Here is an 18490-nt window from a genome sequence, read left to right as displayed (position 1 = left end):
GACAAATTTGTGTGTACTGCACACAAATTAGAACAACGGCTAGGCTATAAAAACCCTTCTCTAGCAGAACTAAAGCCATATTTCTAATTTTCACTTCTTCTACCCTTCCTTCTTCTCCGAAAATTCCACTCTCATAGAAGCTGCTTTTACTAATTTCTGGGTGTCATAATGGCATCTGAACATATTTATGTGGTCATATATCCCAACGGAGAAATTTCGCATACAGCTGAGAGAGTGAACTTTATGTGTGACGACCCACTTTGGATAATAATTTTCCCACAATCGTGTCTGCAATAACTAAAAAATATGATTCTGATGAACACTGGGCTGATTGGAAAAAAGGAGATCAGTACGCTTATTTACAGGATGCCGATTGCTGTAACAAGTTCGTTTACATATCAGAAAATGCATATTAAATCTGACCAGCACGTGTCGATGATGTTTTCATATCATCGTAGCATCGGAAGCATCTATTCGATGGAACTCTGTGTGAAGCTCCAAGATGTGGGGGACAGCTCATCTAGTTCGAATAACGTGGAGGAAATGCGAAATTTCGGTGCTAGTGAAGGCATTCTGTTTTTGGAGATAGGTAGGGCTCGTAGTCCGTCCTTTAACGCCTTCGTGGCCCTCGCCCAGAATGAAGAAATTCCTAACCGATGTCCCTTCCACACTGTCCATGTCTCATATCCGGAAGGAATGGCCGACGGGTTGGCTGACTCCTCTGAGGAAGACGAGATTGAGAATGATAGTGGAGAGGAAGCAGAAGTTATTCCGGAAACCTAACCGGTTCAGGGCGAAAGGGTCATCCCAACTGGTGTTGAACCGATAAATGTTGCAAGGGTTGGAGGTCTTTCCAGCGGCACCCCCGACCATTACCTACACCTCAGTCTTGGTCCAATGAACTCAACAAATGCAGAGGACATACCCAGTAACTATGGTTTGACCGGTGAAATGGAGCTAGAGGTTGGCTTGAAATTCCTGAGTAAGGATGCAGCAATGCTTGCTATTAAGAACTACAACATCCGTCGAAGTGCAGAATTCAAAGTAGTGGAGTCAGATCATACTAGGTATGTTTGTCGATGCAAACTTTTTGGTGACCAATGTTGCTGGATGGTGAGGGTTGCGAAGATGAGGGCGTCCAGATTTTGGAAAGTTCGAAAATACCAAGGGCCTCACAGTTGTTTGGCGTCTGCGACGTCGCAAGATCATGCTCAACTCAATTCAAATGTCATATGCCAGCACATATTCCCCATGGTTCAAGCAGACGCAACCATTTGCATAAAGGTGTTGCAGGGATCCGTGGAATCGGCATACGGATACAAGGTGTCTTACAAAAAGGTTTGGCTAGTGAAGCAAAAGGCAATAGCGAGAATCTATGGAGACTGGATGATTCTTATAACCAGCTACAGAGATACTTCAATGCGTTGCAAACTTTTGTTCCAGGTAAGCCTTTCTATCGGATTGCATACTTGTTTTGTAATAGTTATCATGTTCTTATGAATTTGCAATTTTGAAATAGGTACAATTGTCGACCTACAAACCCGACCATACTATGTCGGCAACACGCTCGACCGCGAAAGTGTCATGTTTCATCAAGTATTCTGGTCATTCCCATCGTGTGTCGAGGCATTCAAGCACTACAAGCCCCTAGTTTCGGTTGATGGAACACACCTGTATGGTAAGTACAGGTACCTTGTTGATGGGAATAGCACAGGACGGAAACAACAACATTCTTCCCATAGCTTTCGCGCTAGTGGAACGGGAGAACACAGATGCGTGGTACTTCTTTCTCACCAACTTAAGGAGACATGTGGCTACTCAACCGGAAGTTCTACTGATCTCTGACAGGCATGCGGCTATAAAGGCTGCGCTCGAGCGAGAGGGTTGTGGCTGGGAACACAATGTTTACTGTGTCCGACACATTGCGTCCAACTTCGCAACAAACTTCAAGAGTAAGGAAGCCAAAAGACATCTTGTTAGCGTGGCATACTCGAAGACCCAAGAGCAAGCACAATACTACCTAGAGTTAATCAGCGCGGAGGATCCCGCCACATCCCTGGCAATGATGGCTTGGATAAGAGGGTTAGAGCCACCGAAATGGCTCCAACACCGCGATGAGGGTTGCCGATATGGTCACACAACAACGAATCTTTCTGAGTGCATCAACTCTGTGATGAAGGAGACTCGTAACCTTCCAGTGTGTGCAATTGTGAAGTCCACGTACCACCGTTTAAATGCATTGTTTGTCCAGAAGGGTCAGCAGGCAGAAGCACAGGTTGTATGTGGCCAGATCTTTTCGCAGTTCTTGCAAAAGGCAATACTTGCCAACAGGGAGGGAATCACGCAAATGCTTGTCATATCACACGACAGGGCGACATCGATCTTCACCGTCGATGAGATAGCCGACGTAGGGTCTCAATCCAGATTCAGAGTTTACCTCCAGCAAAGACGGTGTGACTACGGATACTTCCAAGCGTTGCACTACCCGTGTGCCCACGCGCTTGCAGCATGTGCCCATGCCAGGCTTGACTGGCAGTCTTATGTCGACGATGTCTATCGGGTGGAAAATGCGTTCCGGGTATATTAGATGGAGTTTCCGCCATTGCCTGATGAGGAAGTGTGGCCACCCCACGAAGGACAACTTCTCCGTCCCAATCCCCATCTGCGACGATCGATGGATGGCCGACCTGTGTCTACAAGAATTCGGAACGAGATGGACGACGTCGAGCCTGGACCGGGAAAGCGATGTGGTATTTGCAGGTAACCAGGGCATACTAGGAGACATTGTCCTCATGTCTCTGGCACTTAGTAGCGTGGCTGGGTCGGTGATGGAGTGTTCTTTTATTTTTGATTTAATTAAATTTTCGTCTCTAGTCGGTGTAATGTTATATGCTTTAGAATTAAAGAGATGAATGCAATATTTCCTTTTGTTGTCAAATGAACACACACGTTTGCAACCAGTACAACATGAACATTAACAATACCGAATTCAAAACATCACAACACAGATAACCGTAAAAAGTTACAAGCACGAAGTACGAACCCTAAAACATAATAAACTACGAACGACAAGAAAATACAACCATTGGACGATAATACAACACAGTCAAAGCCATAACGTGAACTAGTGATGGTGTCCATCATGTCCCAACCTCCCACCTGTACCACAAGAAGGTGCTCGAGTGTCGCGGCGGGGACGTCCTGCCTGTGCCTCCTCCCCTACATCATCAGCCCCCGCATACGATAAGCGATGGCCCTCTAACAACGATGGCTCAAATAGGCGCATCTGGAATCCGGCCGTGTCACCTACAGAAACAGATCTCCTCCTTCCGACAGGGGGGTGACTACCTGAATCAGAGAGTCGAAGTGCAAGTCCTAAGTCGGTGGGTGTGCGTGGTGATGCCTGAGAAGGAATGAATTGATCTAGGCCATCAAATAAAGATGAAAAGTTTGTCCAACCAACTCGATCCATAGAGTCAATCAGGTCCTGTGTCCCCATGTGGAGCTCCAAGAAATTCCGCAGGCACCCTCGACAGAATACGTGCATCCCTGTACGGCATCCACAGAAACTACCAAAGCCGAGTGTCATTTACACAGGTAGACGAACTTTCAGGGACAAAACAAATTCATGCTAGAACATACAACAGGAATAGTTACCTCGTCCACCTTCAAATTGTCCAACCTCAGACGGTGCCTTTGTAAGCGTTGCTCGGCATAGTCATTCTTTCCTCTCTTGCCCGCCCACCTACGAAAGAACACCATGATCATAACCACATTTAAATAAAAAGGCAAACGAAATCACAACACAAGTCATAAATACAGAAGATATGCAAGAAAATATATTACGTTGTAGCTAACGGAAACGTGTATGGGCTCGTCACATCCGGTGCCCAGAAAGGAAGCCTGAAGTATATCCAAGACATCAATAGTGTATGACAGCCAGACATTCCCTCGACGTTATAATCAGTCGCTAGGCACATGCCTCTATACAACCAACAGAGCACGGCACTGCCCCAACTATATGTAATAATGGCATCATAGTTTGCCAGGAGAAGAAGATAACGTACGTGAACCGTGTTGTTCGCTTTGTCAAGAAGTAAAAAGCCACCCAATAAATACATAATGTAACAACGTGCATACCGTACGAGGGCCTCCTCGGGAGAGTCAAGAGGCATCTGTTGTAGTCTACTCCCGAGCCACTTCAGTTTTATGTTATACTTCGTGGTCCCAACATGTCCGTTAGGAACTTCTCCAAGGAGTTCCTCACACCATTGCCAAATATCCCTCTGGTGGAACTTACTCTATGACCTTAGAGTACCGCTCACCGGCTCACCATCGATTGGTAACCCCACCTGCATGGCAACATCCTCCAAAGTGATAGTACACTCACCCCATGGAAGGTGGAATGTATGGGTCTCAAGACGCCATCTCTCCACAAGAGCGCTAATCATTGGGTTGTCGTACTCAAAATGCTTTATCAGAGACGCATAATAGAAGCCGGCTCTTCTTAGATACGGCTCAAGCATCTGCCTCCTAATCTCCATACTCAGATCTGCTTCGTCTACAGAGAAAACATCGACCAGCGTGCCATGCGGAGTCAACACACGTGCCGGCTGAAATTGAAATAGATCAAAACACAATTATTTAGTTTACAACAATTTTTTTAATCATTAACAAATTTTTATTTATTTATTAAAAAAAAACTCACCTTAACATGTAAATGAGCAGAAATTTCACATTTCATCCAACCTATTAAGGTTTTCTTCCACATTAATTCCACTTCTACTCATTTTTTAATAATAAAAATTATTCTTCCGGCACAAAATTTTTTTCACCACACCAACAAATAAAACTTTCTCATGCAACCCACTACTTCTCTTCTCTTTTTTACCTTCGAATTGGTCCCCTCCCCTCCCTTCACCTCCTTTTATATGCTTCACACTCACAAGACAACAATAAATTGCCTCTCAATCACCCAATACATGCTCGTACGGGAACTGCAACACTGAGACTTGCTGCTTTGACTGGCCCCCTCCCCATTTCGTGCCTGCCACACGTGAGGATGGCCATTTCGTGTGTGCCTCCCATGAAGTGTCCAACTCGTGGATGTCATATGTGAGTTGGGCCATTTCGTGTGTGCCATGAGTGACATGGTGCATTTCGTGTGTGCCATGTGTGAGGTGCTCTATTTTGTTCCTGAAACAAATGAAATGAATTGTGTCAGTGGTCAGAACCCATTTCGTGGACACCCCCCTTGATATGTATCTTATTTCCATTTCGTTTGTGATTTTTGCGAGTTGACCGTGCGTATTTTCAAAAATATTTTCAGCCATGCGCATTTTGAGAATTAAAGTTATTTGCATGCGCATTTACGTAAAAAAAAGCCTCTTTAATGTCACCCATCGTTGCAGTAAGTCATATATATGAGAAATTTTATATTGATTAAAGGGATTTAAGGGTATATGAGCTGTGAAAGAAATGAAAGAAAAGAGATACATATGTAAAAGGATATATAGTAGTGTGTAATGCACTCGTGAATTGTTTACCCTCACTATACTGTTTTATCTTTTATTTTATTACTTATTTATTTATTTTCGCTTGGTCCACAAACAATTCCCACATGTAGGGTATATGCTCTTTAATCTCTCTATCTGTGGGTGTGCTTGCTTATTATCTGCGTGCCCAAGTGTTTTCTAGGTACCTTCTTCCGTGATCTTATCACAATACTAAGACTCCAAAGATTTTTATATCAGAAAAATAGTTTGACAAAGTTCCAAATCATATGATTACGGAAGTGATAGGATATATTTAAAAAGAAAAAGGAAGAAATGGAAAAGAAAGGAAAATTCCCATTCTAAATCAAGGAAGTGCTTGCCAATAAAGCATCTTGGTTAAGGAGTTTTTATATTAATTAATTAATCAACTTTGTCAAAGTAAGCAACTAGTATATGGAATGTGAAAAAGTCCAACCAAAAAAAAAATTTAAATCAACCATAATTTTAATCTTACTTTCCCTCTTATATTTACGGTAAAAAAAATTACAAAATCTTTAGTCACATTGTTTAGTATCACCTCTAATTGCCTCAGTTACTGTGTCACATCATCATTGTTTGTTAGTAGTAGATATTTTTTTTGAGAATATATAATAAAAAATAAATAAAATAAATTATTAAAAAAATATCATTTTAAATTTTTTTTATATTCGAATTTTAGATGTTTAAATTTTAGGAATATCTAATAATAAAATAAAATATCCCAAATATATAAAAAAGAAATATTTAAAATTATTAAAAGTCATCCAAAACCTAAAAAAAAAAAAAAGAAGAAGAACGCAGAAACTGTATCGAAAAAACGTGAGTTAGAGAAGAAAGACACTGAAAAATTAGAAGGCGTCGCAACGAGAGGAGTTGCACACGGAAGGCACGACGAGGAGAGTTAGAAGGGGATGCCGCGGCGTCGCAATAAAAAAAGCTGGACGCAAAGGGCACGGCGGAAATAGTTAAAGGAAGAGGATGTGGCGTCATTGGAATGAAAGTGTGCATATTTTTTAAGCGCAAATCTACTTTTTTTTTTTATTTTAAAAATTGATTTTTTAAAAAATTAGCTGCTAAGTTACCGAATTAAATAGATATCAAATTGATTACCTATATTTTCTCTTAATTAATCTAGCAATCTGTGCCTTCTTACTAAATCCTAGTATTTATAAGTTATTAGCTAGTATTGATAAATTGCAAATCTCTATTGAGATCCAGCTTAATCACTCTATAATGACTATAAGACTTTACAAAGGCAAGACGGATGGCCCTGGTACTATAAGTAGATATATTAATAATTGTTATGCTTATTTTACACCAATTAACTAATTAATCATGTGTTAAAAGATAAAATTAAAATTGAATTGAAGAGTAATTATTAGCATTCCTTATTTTTCTAAATATTCTGTAATTACTAAATGAGACAAAAAGAAACCGTATTTTTAGGTAACTAATAGTATACAACTAAAATTGTCAATTAAATAATGGAATTTGGTCAATTTTAAACATGAAAAATGCTACTCAGCCAATATAAAATATAAAGCAGCCAATAAATAGTCACAATATGATTTACAGTTAGGAGTAAATGCGGATCGGATTGGATCCAATATCCACAATTTTTAAATTTGGATCCGATCCAATTCGAATCGCAACTCGCATATTTACAGGTCGAATCAAATCGAGTATATCCGCAAAACATAAAAATAATTTATAAAATTATTTTTGTTAAAAAAATCAATAAAATTTATATTTTCTATTCTTTTAAATATGTTTACTCTTAAAATAATATTAAACATATTTTTCTTAAGTCACCAAAAAAAAAAAACATATTTTTCTTAAATAATAAATTAAAATAATACAACATATATGATAATTATTAGTTGAAATAAAACATAAAAAGAATATTACTTATTGATTTCTTTATTTTTGCAGATCGGATATGCGAATACCTACACAAAATCCGCAATTCGATCCTATTAGTGTACGGATCGGATCCAATCCGATATCCTTGCGAATCGAACCTATATCCGTAATTTTCGGATCGGATTCGGATACTGCGGATATGCAGATCGGATCCGATCCAAAAACACCTCTATTCACAATTTAGAAAATTATTAGCCAACATAAAATATAAAATCAGCCAATAAATTCACAATATCATTCACAATTTAAAATATTAACTGCTTTAATAATACCCAATTAAATGATTGTAAAAAATACATCTTCAGCTTTAATGTCTCAGACATTTTCTCTTTTGCATTTAAAATATAAAAACAGTATCATAAAAATATCAGTATATTCAAATCTAAGATCAAAACCTAAAAAAACAAATAACAAATCAAAACCAATACCTTATCAAAACAAAAATAACAAATCAAAATGGATGTGCTTGGTACTCTCCACCTGATTTAGTTCTCTGTTCTCCTTTTACCCCTTTTGCTCTCTTCTTCACATCCCCTTTAAATTCACATTCTCTCTTAGAAGGAACTCTACTTATGTGATATTAAAAACTACATAGTTGTATAGAGATGTTTCTTCTCAATTAAGACACGAAGACCCAACTCATATATTTGTGCTAGGTAATGAGGAGTGGCAACTTACCAAAGAAATTTGTGGTAAGTTAAAAATGTTGCATTATGTGACTGATGATATTTTCATGTATAATTTTATATATTATTTAATTAAAAAATAATTCAATAATTCTAACTGAACTCTAAATAAGACTCTAAACTTCTCAACCAATAACTTAACCCGTTCAATATTTGATTATTTTTTTTTTTTTAAAACCTCAATGATATTGTGTTTAAAGGGAGAACAACATTATTTGAAATTTAATTAAAATAGTTAATCATATTGACTGATTTTGTGTTAGCTAAAAAAAAATCTTATTTTTATTTAACGTTGATATTAGGGTAATTTACCCAAATAAATAAAATAGGTGAAAGCTTTACTCAAATACACAAAATAGATATTTCTTATCTGATTGTGCAAATTGACACTTCTATGTAAACTGTGAGAAGCTACCACGGTTTACAATTTTAACATAAACCGTGGCAACCTACCACGGATTATGAATTGTGTGGTTTGTGTGTAAACCGTGGCAAGCTCCAACGGTTTATGAAGGAGAAAATTTGACCGTAAACCGTTGTAGGTTACAACGGTTTAGGAACACCGAAATTCTATATATATGTGGGTGACATTCTACTTGCACAAGAGATCATTCTCACAATGGCAAGTGAGGAGGAGAGTGTTCTTGCCTTAGTGCATTGTTTTGGAAAAATTAAAAAAAGCAAAAGCCATGGTGTGAAGTTCACAGACAAAGAACCATTGAGTGTGTTCATCAGTTCGTCAAGCACTTTGTCAGATCTAAAGAACAGCATCTTGCAGAAGCTTGGCGTCTTTGGTACGAAGTGGGTGAAGAAGCTATTCTACAAGATTCCCATCGCAGTTGTCTCGACGGGTGTTCAGTATGATACCTTTGTGCTAGCGGCTGATGAAGATATTAGGGTTCTGTTCCATTGTGTTAGGAGTTTTCCAGAGATCCGAATTCACGAGTTGTTTGCGAAGTTGGAGGTTGGTGTCGATAGTTCTGGGGCATCAGCTCCATTTCATAGCTCGACTGCCGCGGGAGGTGCGTCTAGTTTGATGCCTGCGGTCAGACCGTATCTTCCGCCGGTGGGTTCCCCTACGTTCGCGGCTGATTTAGAGCGAACGGTGGTTGTTGGTTCTGTACAGTTGGAGAATGAAGGAATCTTTGAGCAGCCTGATGTCGTGGGCACCGGTGGTTGCCAGTTACCTTATATGGAAGGCTTTGGTGAACCTGATAGAGTAGAGAATGCAATGTGTGACGATGACTCTGACCAGGAGCCTGTCGATATCATCGGGGACAGCGACGACGACACAGGTGCCAATCCACATGCGTAGCATGGGCCTTCAAGTTCTGCTTCTCAACAGTACCCTCCACACTTCTCCACACTAAACTTGGAGGTTCTTGGTCAACAGGAGGACGGTGGTAACACGGTCGGGGGCTCTTCTACAGAATTTCAGATTGGGCAATCTTTCCAGAATAAAGATGAGGCTGTGCTGACTGCTGAGTGTGAAGGACTATAGCATCCGGCGAGGTGTTGAGTATAGAGTCATCGAATCAGATCATCTGAAGTATCATGGAAACTGCAAGCAATTCGGCAAGGGTTGTACTTGGTTGATTCGCATTGCACTGCGTGCACGAAAGGGCACTTGGGAGGTTAGGAGGTACAACGGGCCACACACATGCTTGGCAACCTCTATTTCCAGTGATCACCGTCAGCTGGATTACCACGTTATCTGTGCGAGGATTCTTCCGTTGGTTAGGGCAGATGCTGCAGTTACGGTAAAGGTACTGCAACAAGCTACAGAAGCCGATTATGGTTTCAGGCCTAGTTACAGGAAGGTTTGGATGGCGAAGTAGAAGGCAGTGGTACAAATATATGGAGATTGGAAAGAGTCGTACGCGGAGTTGCCACGTTGGATGCTAGGAGTACAGTCAACAATGGCCGGAACAATAACCGTGTTGAAGACCTCTCCTGTTTGGCTTCGTGGTGAGGTTGATGAGTCGACGGTGTACTTTCACCGATTATTCTGGACATTCCCACCCTGTATCAAGGCATTCCGTCATTACAAGCCCCTCGTCAGTATTGACGGTACCCACTTGTATGGCAAGTATGGAGGGACATTGCTGTTGGTGATAGCGCAGGATGGGAACTCCAACATCCTCCCCATTGCATTCGCCCTTGTGGAAGGATAGTGGTAGACGGTTCGGGCACATGACAACCAATATCAGTGAATGTGTGAACTCGGTGCTAAAGGGAACTCGAAACCTCCCGGTCACATCGTTGGTTCAGTCAACTTACGGGAGGCTTGCTCAGCTTTTTGTGGTACGGGGACAAACAGCAGAGGCACAACTCGGATCTGGTAATGAATTTTGCCAGGCATTGGCCAAGGCAATTGATCGGAATCTAAGAGACTCAAGGTGCTTCACTGTCACGTTATACGACAGGCATCAATCGGAGTACACCGTGGCCGAGACAACACCAACTGGGCGCTTCTCGCTGGGTAGCTATAGAGTTTCCCTTAAAGATCACAGATGCGACTGTGGCCACTTTCAGGCGCTGCATTATCCTTGTTGCCACGCCATTGCATGTTGCGCCTACTCCCGCCTTAATTGGCGTCATATGTTCACGAGGTCTATCGTATGAGTGAAGTTTTCAACGTTTACAAGCAGGGTTTTGTTCCGCCTATCCCTGAAGACTTATGGCCTCCATATGCTGGGCCAACCATCATTCCTGATCCTAACATGAGGCGTGCAAAGGAAGGTCGTCCAAGGGCAACCAGGATCTGTGGTAGTATAGATCAGTCTCTGGAGAACCAGCCGAAGCGCTGTGGGCTATGCCGTCAGGCTGGGCATACGCGGAGGAACTGTGACCAGCGAAGACATACTACCGGGGGGGATGCGTAGATCCCATTACCTTGTTGTTTTAGTTGTTTTTTTAACTGTTCAGCTGAGTTATGTATGGTTGGTTAAGTCTATGAATGTCACCATGTTGATTTTCTGCATTAATTTCATATGAATAAAATTCGTTTATTTTAGATGTTTGATTGCATCAATGTGGTATCATTTAGACTGCGCATGATAACTGTGACGGAAATAATGTATATAATAGAAGCTCAAACCGCTTAAACTATCAAATACATAGCAGATAACATATTAGACAATTCTCAAACCTTTTTAACTATCAAATACATGGCAGATAATAAATTACAGAAGTCTGAAATACATAAGGCTAAATAGCATGCGAAGAACATAAACTAACATAGTTCCTACCGGACATGACAATATGACATAACTAATCAGAATCCTCAATGGTGTCACTGTCATCATCGTCGAACTGACCGAGCAGGTGACCTCCGGTGCCACACAATGGAGGACGCCTCACCCTCCTAGGTCTTTGCTCTGCCACTGGTCCTGATGGCTGTGCGGGAACGCTGCTGAATGCTGAGGCTAGGGTCCCTCCTAAAGGGATCCATGGGTCAGTCGGAGATGCTGCAGGCTCGTTGAGATCAACGGCCAACTGAGGAAGAACATCATCAGTTTGTGGCTGTGGATCAGCAAACTGGGACTGGTCGTCAGGCATCTGTAGCCTATAATGGGTCCCATCATCATCCATGAGCATGTCTGCTATATCCCTATAGAACTCTGACTCAGTAACAGGATCATCGATGTCCATCCCAACAGCCGCGGTGGTATACCCAGCAAACGCATGTGGGGCGACATTCCCAAAGAGCTGAGAGCTACTACCCACATCGTAGGTCGCCTGATCCATAGCTGAGGCTGAACCAACTACATCCTCACCAACACCATACTGAGTGCCCTGATCATCAACGGAAGGTGCTCTACCTCGAGCCCCTCCACGGCCGTCCCACCCTGCCTGTCGTCTGCCTCTACGTCGAGGAACACGATAATCCGCCGCATCTCCATGATCAGCTCTAGGGATGTCCTCCTCCAAACGGTCAGCCAGCTCTCGCCACTCTCGATCCGTGGTACGGGTGCCTATACGCTGACGCCGATCTACTCGCCTGTTATCTGGTCTGTCGTAAACGTGCACTCTAGGAGGTGCCTGCGACGACCCTCTGTGACGAGCCTCCTCAGTCAACACAATTGGCCTAGGATCCTGAAATGCAACATCTGGGGATAGAAATCTGTGCGTCACACGGTACCACCACTCCAGGTAGTCTGATGATGGATCGGGATCAAGGACTCAATCGACCCAGATGAATGAATGAAGCCGGTTCTCCCAATGCTAATGCCACTCCCGATAATACGTGGGGAACCACCTGTCCCCACCCCTTCCATCCTTCGCATGTAGCCAATCTATGTTCAGAGCTGGCTCAGGGAGATGCTGAAAACTGCCAAACTGCGGTAGAATCCGGTCGACCTGATGCCACTCAATCGCAGCAAAATATATCAGGCTAGTGACGGCCGTCCATAGCCTACGGTGCTTGTCAGCTAGTATCTCCGGGTGAATAACAGCACCAACCTCGGCAGAAGAATAAGGCTCCCACACAAACTGTATCGAAATAGTAAGGGTTTCGTCAGACCACGATACTTAACATAAACCACTGAAACTAAGAGCAATAACTAAATGACTCACATCGTGGACACGCAATCAATCCAAGGAAAGGCGTGCAGACACTAATCTTTGATCCCCTGGATCGTTCCTCGGCATAAACGTAGCCCACCTACAATTTTAATTTAAATCATATCATAACTAGAAATAACACATAATGTTGAACAACTTGTGAACCAAAAATAATAAACCGTACCTGGAGGCAAGAGGAAACCCAATTACATCAAACCCACTAGGCCTCAACGTGGGAAACCTCCAGAAAATCCAAGACTGTAGAAGCTGTAGCGGCTCGGCTAAGTTAACAACGTTTCTGTTCGTCCCACGACAAAGACATCTATACAACCAGGCCAGTGCAGCCGAACCCCAGCTATATCTGCCCAAGTCGTCCAACGATGCCAAATAAGGCAACCAATGAAGGTGGACCCGATTTGCATTTTTGTCCGCAAACAGCTGAGACGACAATAGCATCAGAATATAAGCACGTGCATATATACGCACGGTCTCATCAGTAGCATCTGCTGGGAGAACCCGGAACCTCTCATGGAACCATGTGTAGCACACTGTCATCTGCTTTACTTTACTCTGCGGAGGTAACTCCCCAAACAACTCGCGGAACCACACCCATGCTGGTCTACTGTGCTCCATCAGATTCTCAAACTCAGTCAGGCACCCGCTGACGGGCTCACCATCGATCGACAAACCCAGCTGATATGCCACATCTTGCAAAGTAATACTGCACTCACCAAAGGGCATATGGAAGGTGTGCATCTCAAGACGCCACCGCTCAATAAATGCGCTAAGGAGAGGCTCATCAACCCAGAACCACTGGCTGTTCAGCCTAGCCAAATGATACAAGCCCGCCGTCTCCAGGTAGGGTATAATCCGGTCGTGTAAGGTCATGTTGTCTCCTAACGCCGCTAATCACCCTAACAGGCTGCAAAATGTGGGCAACAAAATCCCTCAACATACGACCATTACTAATAACATCAGACGTAATTTATAAAAAATTATTACAAGCCTCACATTGTTTTTCTTAATTCCCTAATTATAGCAATAACAGTGATTATAATAATAAGCGGTCCAATACTAACAAAATCTAAGAGTAACAATAATAACTACCATTATCAGAAAAGAGGACAACAATAATAATAATAACAATAAAACTACTAATACTATGCACTCAGAATAATAACAAAAATTAAATGTAAAAAAATAATTCTACTAACAACAACCATAATAATATCAATATTTATATAACTAGTAATAATAAGAATAATAATAATAATAATAATAATAACTAACCTCGGCGTCGATGTATCCAGCCACGTGAGCGACGCCATTTAGTCGGTACAAGCGATCCTCATCCTCCATGCTCCACCAACTAAACCTCTTTCCAACCTTCTTTACTTTTCACAGATTCTCTCAAATCAACAACCCCCAAATTTTGCCTTGTGTCACAAATGATCCGTGAGAAGCTTCAGCGGATTATGTATTTATAGACCATCACACGTAAACCCTGGTAACCCATAGCGGTTTACGTTCATGTCGCACTCTTCAAAAACCGTGGGAGCTTGCCACGGTTTATGCTTAGCTTTCTCTCTTCGTAACCGTTGGAGCTTGCCACGGTTTACACACAAACCACAAACACCATAATCCGTAGTAGCTTGCCACGGTTTATGTTAAAATCAGAAACCGTGGTAGCTTCCCACGGTTTACATAGAAGTGTGAAAATGCACATGTACGTAAGGGATTTCTGTTTTGTGTATTTGAGTAAAGCTTTCACCCTATTTATTTATTTGGGTAAATTGCCCTTGATATTATGTCAGTATAACTTTGAGATTTTTATGTTGTTAGTATAAAAAATTTTGTCGATTCCACCTAGCGGAATAAGATTTGGTTATTGTTGTTATTAGTATAAAAACTTTTAATATAATTTTCTTTGAGAATCATGGTTCTGAGAATTGAAATAAATTGAGTTAACCGAAAATGATCACTAAATCAGTTTAGTTCAGAAATAAAGACCAATTGTCTCTAAATAATCAAAAACTAGTAAATCAATTGAACCAACCCAAGTTTTAGTTATTAACCAAGAAAACAATTAAAAGGTTAATAAACTACAAAGAAATGAAGAATTTATCACTTAGCAGAAATAGAACAAATGCTGGAAAGTGAAAAAACTGAGGAACATAAACTCCATATTACCTCTTACCAATTCGTAATATGATACATTTCACATACATAGTGTTACGGTGGGTAACCGGAGATTAATGGGCTGGATGGCGTTGGTTGGCCCAAACGTATGAATGAGGTGGTTTTCGAGTGGATCTGTTACTCGGTGTTCCTCCGTCCGACTTGTACGTGTGAAAGAATGGGGGTGGTACCTGCAAAGACACTCCGATGCCTAAGTTAGCAAGAGTGTGAGCAGGTTAGAGAGTATTGGAACTTAGAGATACCTGAATGGTGTCAGTGTATTTATAGTGGTGAACCAATAACCACCGCTGAAGTAGTGCCACCTTTTTAGGTGGATAACCGTTCCCATATCTTAGGGAGGTTAAGATATGGCTCTATGAAGTGGTTAGAGAGTTTCTAGGGGCAGTTACTCATTCGAATGAGTGTTATCTGCCAGCTAACCCTCGTATCCGACTTCTTTGGAGCAGGTCGTGTTCAGTACCGACTTCTTGGGATGAAGGCTGGTACTGGGTGAGGGCCAACCCTTTGGGTTGGGCTTCTTTGCTTGGATCCTGGGCCTTTATTATTGGGCCAGGGTATGAACAGTGCCCCTACTCGAGCCCAATTTCTTTTTAAGATTTGGGTTCGAGTATTCTACTCGGGGTCGTAGCCGATTTGTAAGAGGACCGACGTGATGGTTTGAAACCGACGTGACCTTTCGTGACCTTTTGGTTCTGACAGTTACGTCTAATCAAGCGTCGTGTCCGTTAGGGGTGTGCGTAGGGGTTCAATAGCCTTGGTAACGGTGCATCTTCATTAATGACTGCCCCTATTTTACCATTATGCCCCTAACGTTCTTATAAATACTTTCTCTCTCTTTCATTGTTTCGTTTCTGCGATCTTTCAAATTTCCCTTGCATTCGTTCGTACTGCATTCTTGTGCTTTCGAAGGCTTTTGCTTCCAACCCTCATTTCCAGATAAAGGTTAGTTCTTTAATATGCCTTTGTAGATAAATTTGATTTGCAGACTTTAGTTTCGCATCCCCTCCCTTTAGAGACCGTGTTGGTGATTTTTCTTTTCCCCTTGTAGGTTTTGTCACCCCTTTTTTAGAAAAAGAAATGGCTTCTGTAGATGCTCTCTCTCACTGGGTTGATGTCACAGTCTTAGGGGAGGAAATCTCAGTCGATTCTGAGTTTATCACCCATCTTCGTACTCGCCACAGAATTTGTTCTTCTGAGGAGGACGAGCCGAAGTATGAGTTAGTGGCCCCAGGTCCAGAAGACCGGGTTTGCTTTGGGAGGGCTAATGAGGCGGCCTCCCATTTTTTCTTTATGTATGAGTGTATGATCACCCGTTTGGGTGTTTTTCTTCCTTTTTCAGACTTTGAGATGTCTGTTTTACGTCATTGCCGAGTCGCTCCTACCCAGCTTCACCCCAACTCTTGGGGTTTTTTGAAAATTTATCAATTCATCATCCAGGCTTTAGAGTTCCCAACTTCTTTAAAGATTTTTCCATCTTTTTCATATGACAAAACCCTTTAGTGGGCTAAACAATAAACAACAGTGGGTATCGTTCCGAGCCATACAAGGTAGGAGAATTTTCACCCTTTTTGATGAATCCTTCCACGACTTCAAAAACTATTTTTTCAAAGTGCAAGCTGTAGAGGGTCACCACCCCTTTTTCCTAGATGATAATTCTTCCCCCCGCTTTCCTTTATACTGGTTGGAGGCCTCCCCTTGTGAAAAATATGGTCTTGACGACCTGGATGATGTGGAGGCAGCCATTGTGGGATTCCTCCGTGAAGTTTGGGGGAGGTCTCCGTACTTGGACACGAAAAAGTTTCTCCAGGGGTCTCCGAGTTTTATCCAGGCGCAACTAGGTAGCTTTCATTTGGTTTTTCGACTTGTCTGATTAATTCTTCCGACTTGTCTAATCTATCAATTGTTGCTTTTTTCAGAGATGGCCAAAACAAATGCCCAGGAGTCTTACCAAAGAGTTCAGGAGGCCAAGGCGAGGTCTCGTGCCAGGTCTGGTGGTGCTAGGGCGGTTGTCTCTCCTCCTCCTCCTCCTCGGAACGTCGGGACTCCCTCCCAACCTATTGTGATTTCCTCTTCTGCTTTCTCTCTACCACCCCCTCTGTCCGACCTACTCCTGAACCAGAGAAGAGGAAGCGTAAGACCTTAGAGTCTGGCGCTTCTGGTGAGGCGGACGCTCTTGCGTTCGTCCGAAAGAACATTTATCCCCATGCTCGTATGAGCATAGATGATGTTTCTGTTCGGCACTACCTCACTGTTGTGGTTGAGGAGAGTCTCAAGGCGGGAGTTTGTGACAAACTCTTAGATATATTTGAGAAGACTCCTCTCAGCTCTTTAGGGATGACCTCGAGGGTCGAGGAGCTGGAAGGCAGGCTTCGCATATATCAGGAGCACGAGAGGGAGTTGGAGGGGAAAGTCGCCAAGCTGAAGGAGGAGAGGGATAGCCTCCGGGAGAAGGAGAAGAAGTTGCAAGCCCAATGCAACATGGAGGTGGATTTGAGGAAGGCAGCGCAAGCCAGTTACAACAGTTTATTTGATGATCTTGTGTCTGTGAAGAATGACTTGCTGAATGCCCGGAAGGCCTATACCGAGTTGGAGGACTCTATTGCGGATGGTGCTGATGAGGCTTGGAGGGTTTTTAAGGAGCAGGTCGGAGTCATTGCTCCTGACTTGGACCTTTCTCCTTTAGACCCTGATAAGATTGTTATTGATGGTGCCATCGTGGATCCTCCTGTCCCCGTGGTGGAGTCCGAGTCCGATTTGAAGACTCGGGGGCAGAGGATCATAGAGTCCCCTCCTCGCACTAAGGACGCTCCGAGCTCTTCTACCGTTCCTCCGACTTTCTCTCCAACTCCTGGTCCTGGTGGTGGTGATCCTTCTACTCCTCTTGCAAAGAAGTAATTTGTTGGCTATTGGGGGTCCGGCCTGTGGGCCCCCCCTTTTTAAACTCTTTATATTTATTTGTTGATGTTTGAACAATTTTTGGCCTTTTAAGGCCATAAACAAAATAGTTTTATCATACCCTTTTTTGATAAGGGTTTAATTTTAACGATTAAATAAATACCCCTTTTTTTTGGATAAGGGTTTTGAGTTACCTTGTGCGTGCATGCTTTTCTATTCATAGTTCTTTTGATTTTTGATCTTTTCTGGAAAAAATCTTTTCTTTGGGCTTGTCTGCTTTTCTGAATCTTTTTTATCTTCGGGGCAGCCTTATAATCTTTTCTTAGTTTTTTCCTATCTCTTTTCGTTATTCCTAGTACTCAATTTCATTTTATTGAGCTTTTCGTGACTTAGGTTACTTTTGCGATTCATTTTAGTTTTACTCGGTTTCGCATTCCGACTTATGAGTCGGACTGCTCCCGAGTTTATCATGATCGACTTCCATAGCCTCTTTACGCCGACTTGTACCTCGTCGTTTTATCCTGACGACCATCTAGGTCGGTTCATGGGATTTTCACGTTTTGTCGAGCTTAAATTGGCGCGTTTTGTAGAAAGAGAATAAAAAAGGGAATTTAAAAGAGATATATGAAAGAGATCTTTATTAATTGAGGAGGTACCTTATTGCTACTAAGGGCTTTTGACAATCTA

General features: G+C 42.2%; 2 protein-coding genes across 2 annotated transcripts; both read left to right on the top strand.

Annotated features, from left to right (window-relative positions):
• The first annotated feature begins 897 nt into the window (after window positions 1-897).
• LOC107632591 (uncharacterized) lies at window positions 898-2587 on the top strand. Its single transcript, XM_016336257.1, has 4 exons — window positions 898-1067; window positions 1265-1443; window positions 1520-1579; window positions 1689-2587. The coding sequence occupies exons 1-4, from the start codon at window positions 898-900 to the stop codon at window positions 2585-2587; spliced, it is 1308 nt and encodes a 435-aa protein (XP_016191743.1).
• A 6175-nt stretch (window positions 2588-8762) lies between these two features.
• On the top strand, window positions 8763-9981 carry LOC107632592 (uncharacterized). Its single transcript, XM_016336258.1, has 2 exons — window positions 8763-9454; window positions 9645-9981. Exons 1-2 carry the CDS (start codon window positions 8763-8765, stop codon window positions 9979-9981), a joined length of 1029 nt encoding a protein of 342 aa, XP_016191744.1.
• The last annotated feature ends 8509 nt before the right edge of the window (window positions 9982-18490 follow it).

This window comes from Arachis ipaensis, chromosome B3 (genome assembly GCF_059453495.1).
Source record: "Arachis ipaensis isolate K30076 ecotype BB chromosome B3, ASM5945349v1, whole genome shotgun sequence".
NCBI lineage: Eukaryota > Viridiplantae > Streptophyta > Magnoliopsida > Fabales > Fabaceae > Arachis > Arachis ipaensis.
Note: the sequence above shows the minus strand (reverse complement) of the source record. Positions and strands in the feature narration are given on the sequence as shown.

Coding starts and splice junctions, on each gene's coding strand:
- LOC107632591 (XM_016336257.1), top strand. CDS start 898: ATGAACTCAACAAATGCAGAGGACATACCCAGTAACTATGGTTTGACC. Junction 1,068..1,264: donor GTGGAGTCAGATCATACTAG/GTATGTTTGTCG, acceptor TGGTTCAAGCAG/ACGCAACCATTTGCATAAAG. Junction 1,580..1,688: donor CAACACGCTCGACCGCGAAA/GTGTCATGTTTC, acceptor TGGTAAGTACAG/GTACCTTGTTGATGGGAATA.
- LOC107632592 (XM_016336258.1), top strand. CDS start 8,763: ATGGCAAGTGAGGAGGAGAGTGTTCTTGCCTTAGTGCATTGTTTTGGA. Junction 9,455..9,644: donor ACAGGTGCCAATCCACATGC/GTAGCATGGGCC, acceptor GAAGGACTATAG/CATCCGGCGAGGTGTTGAGT.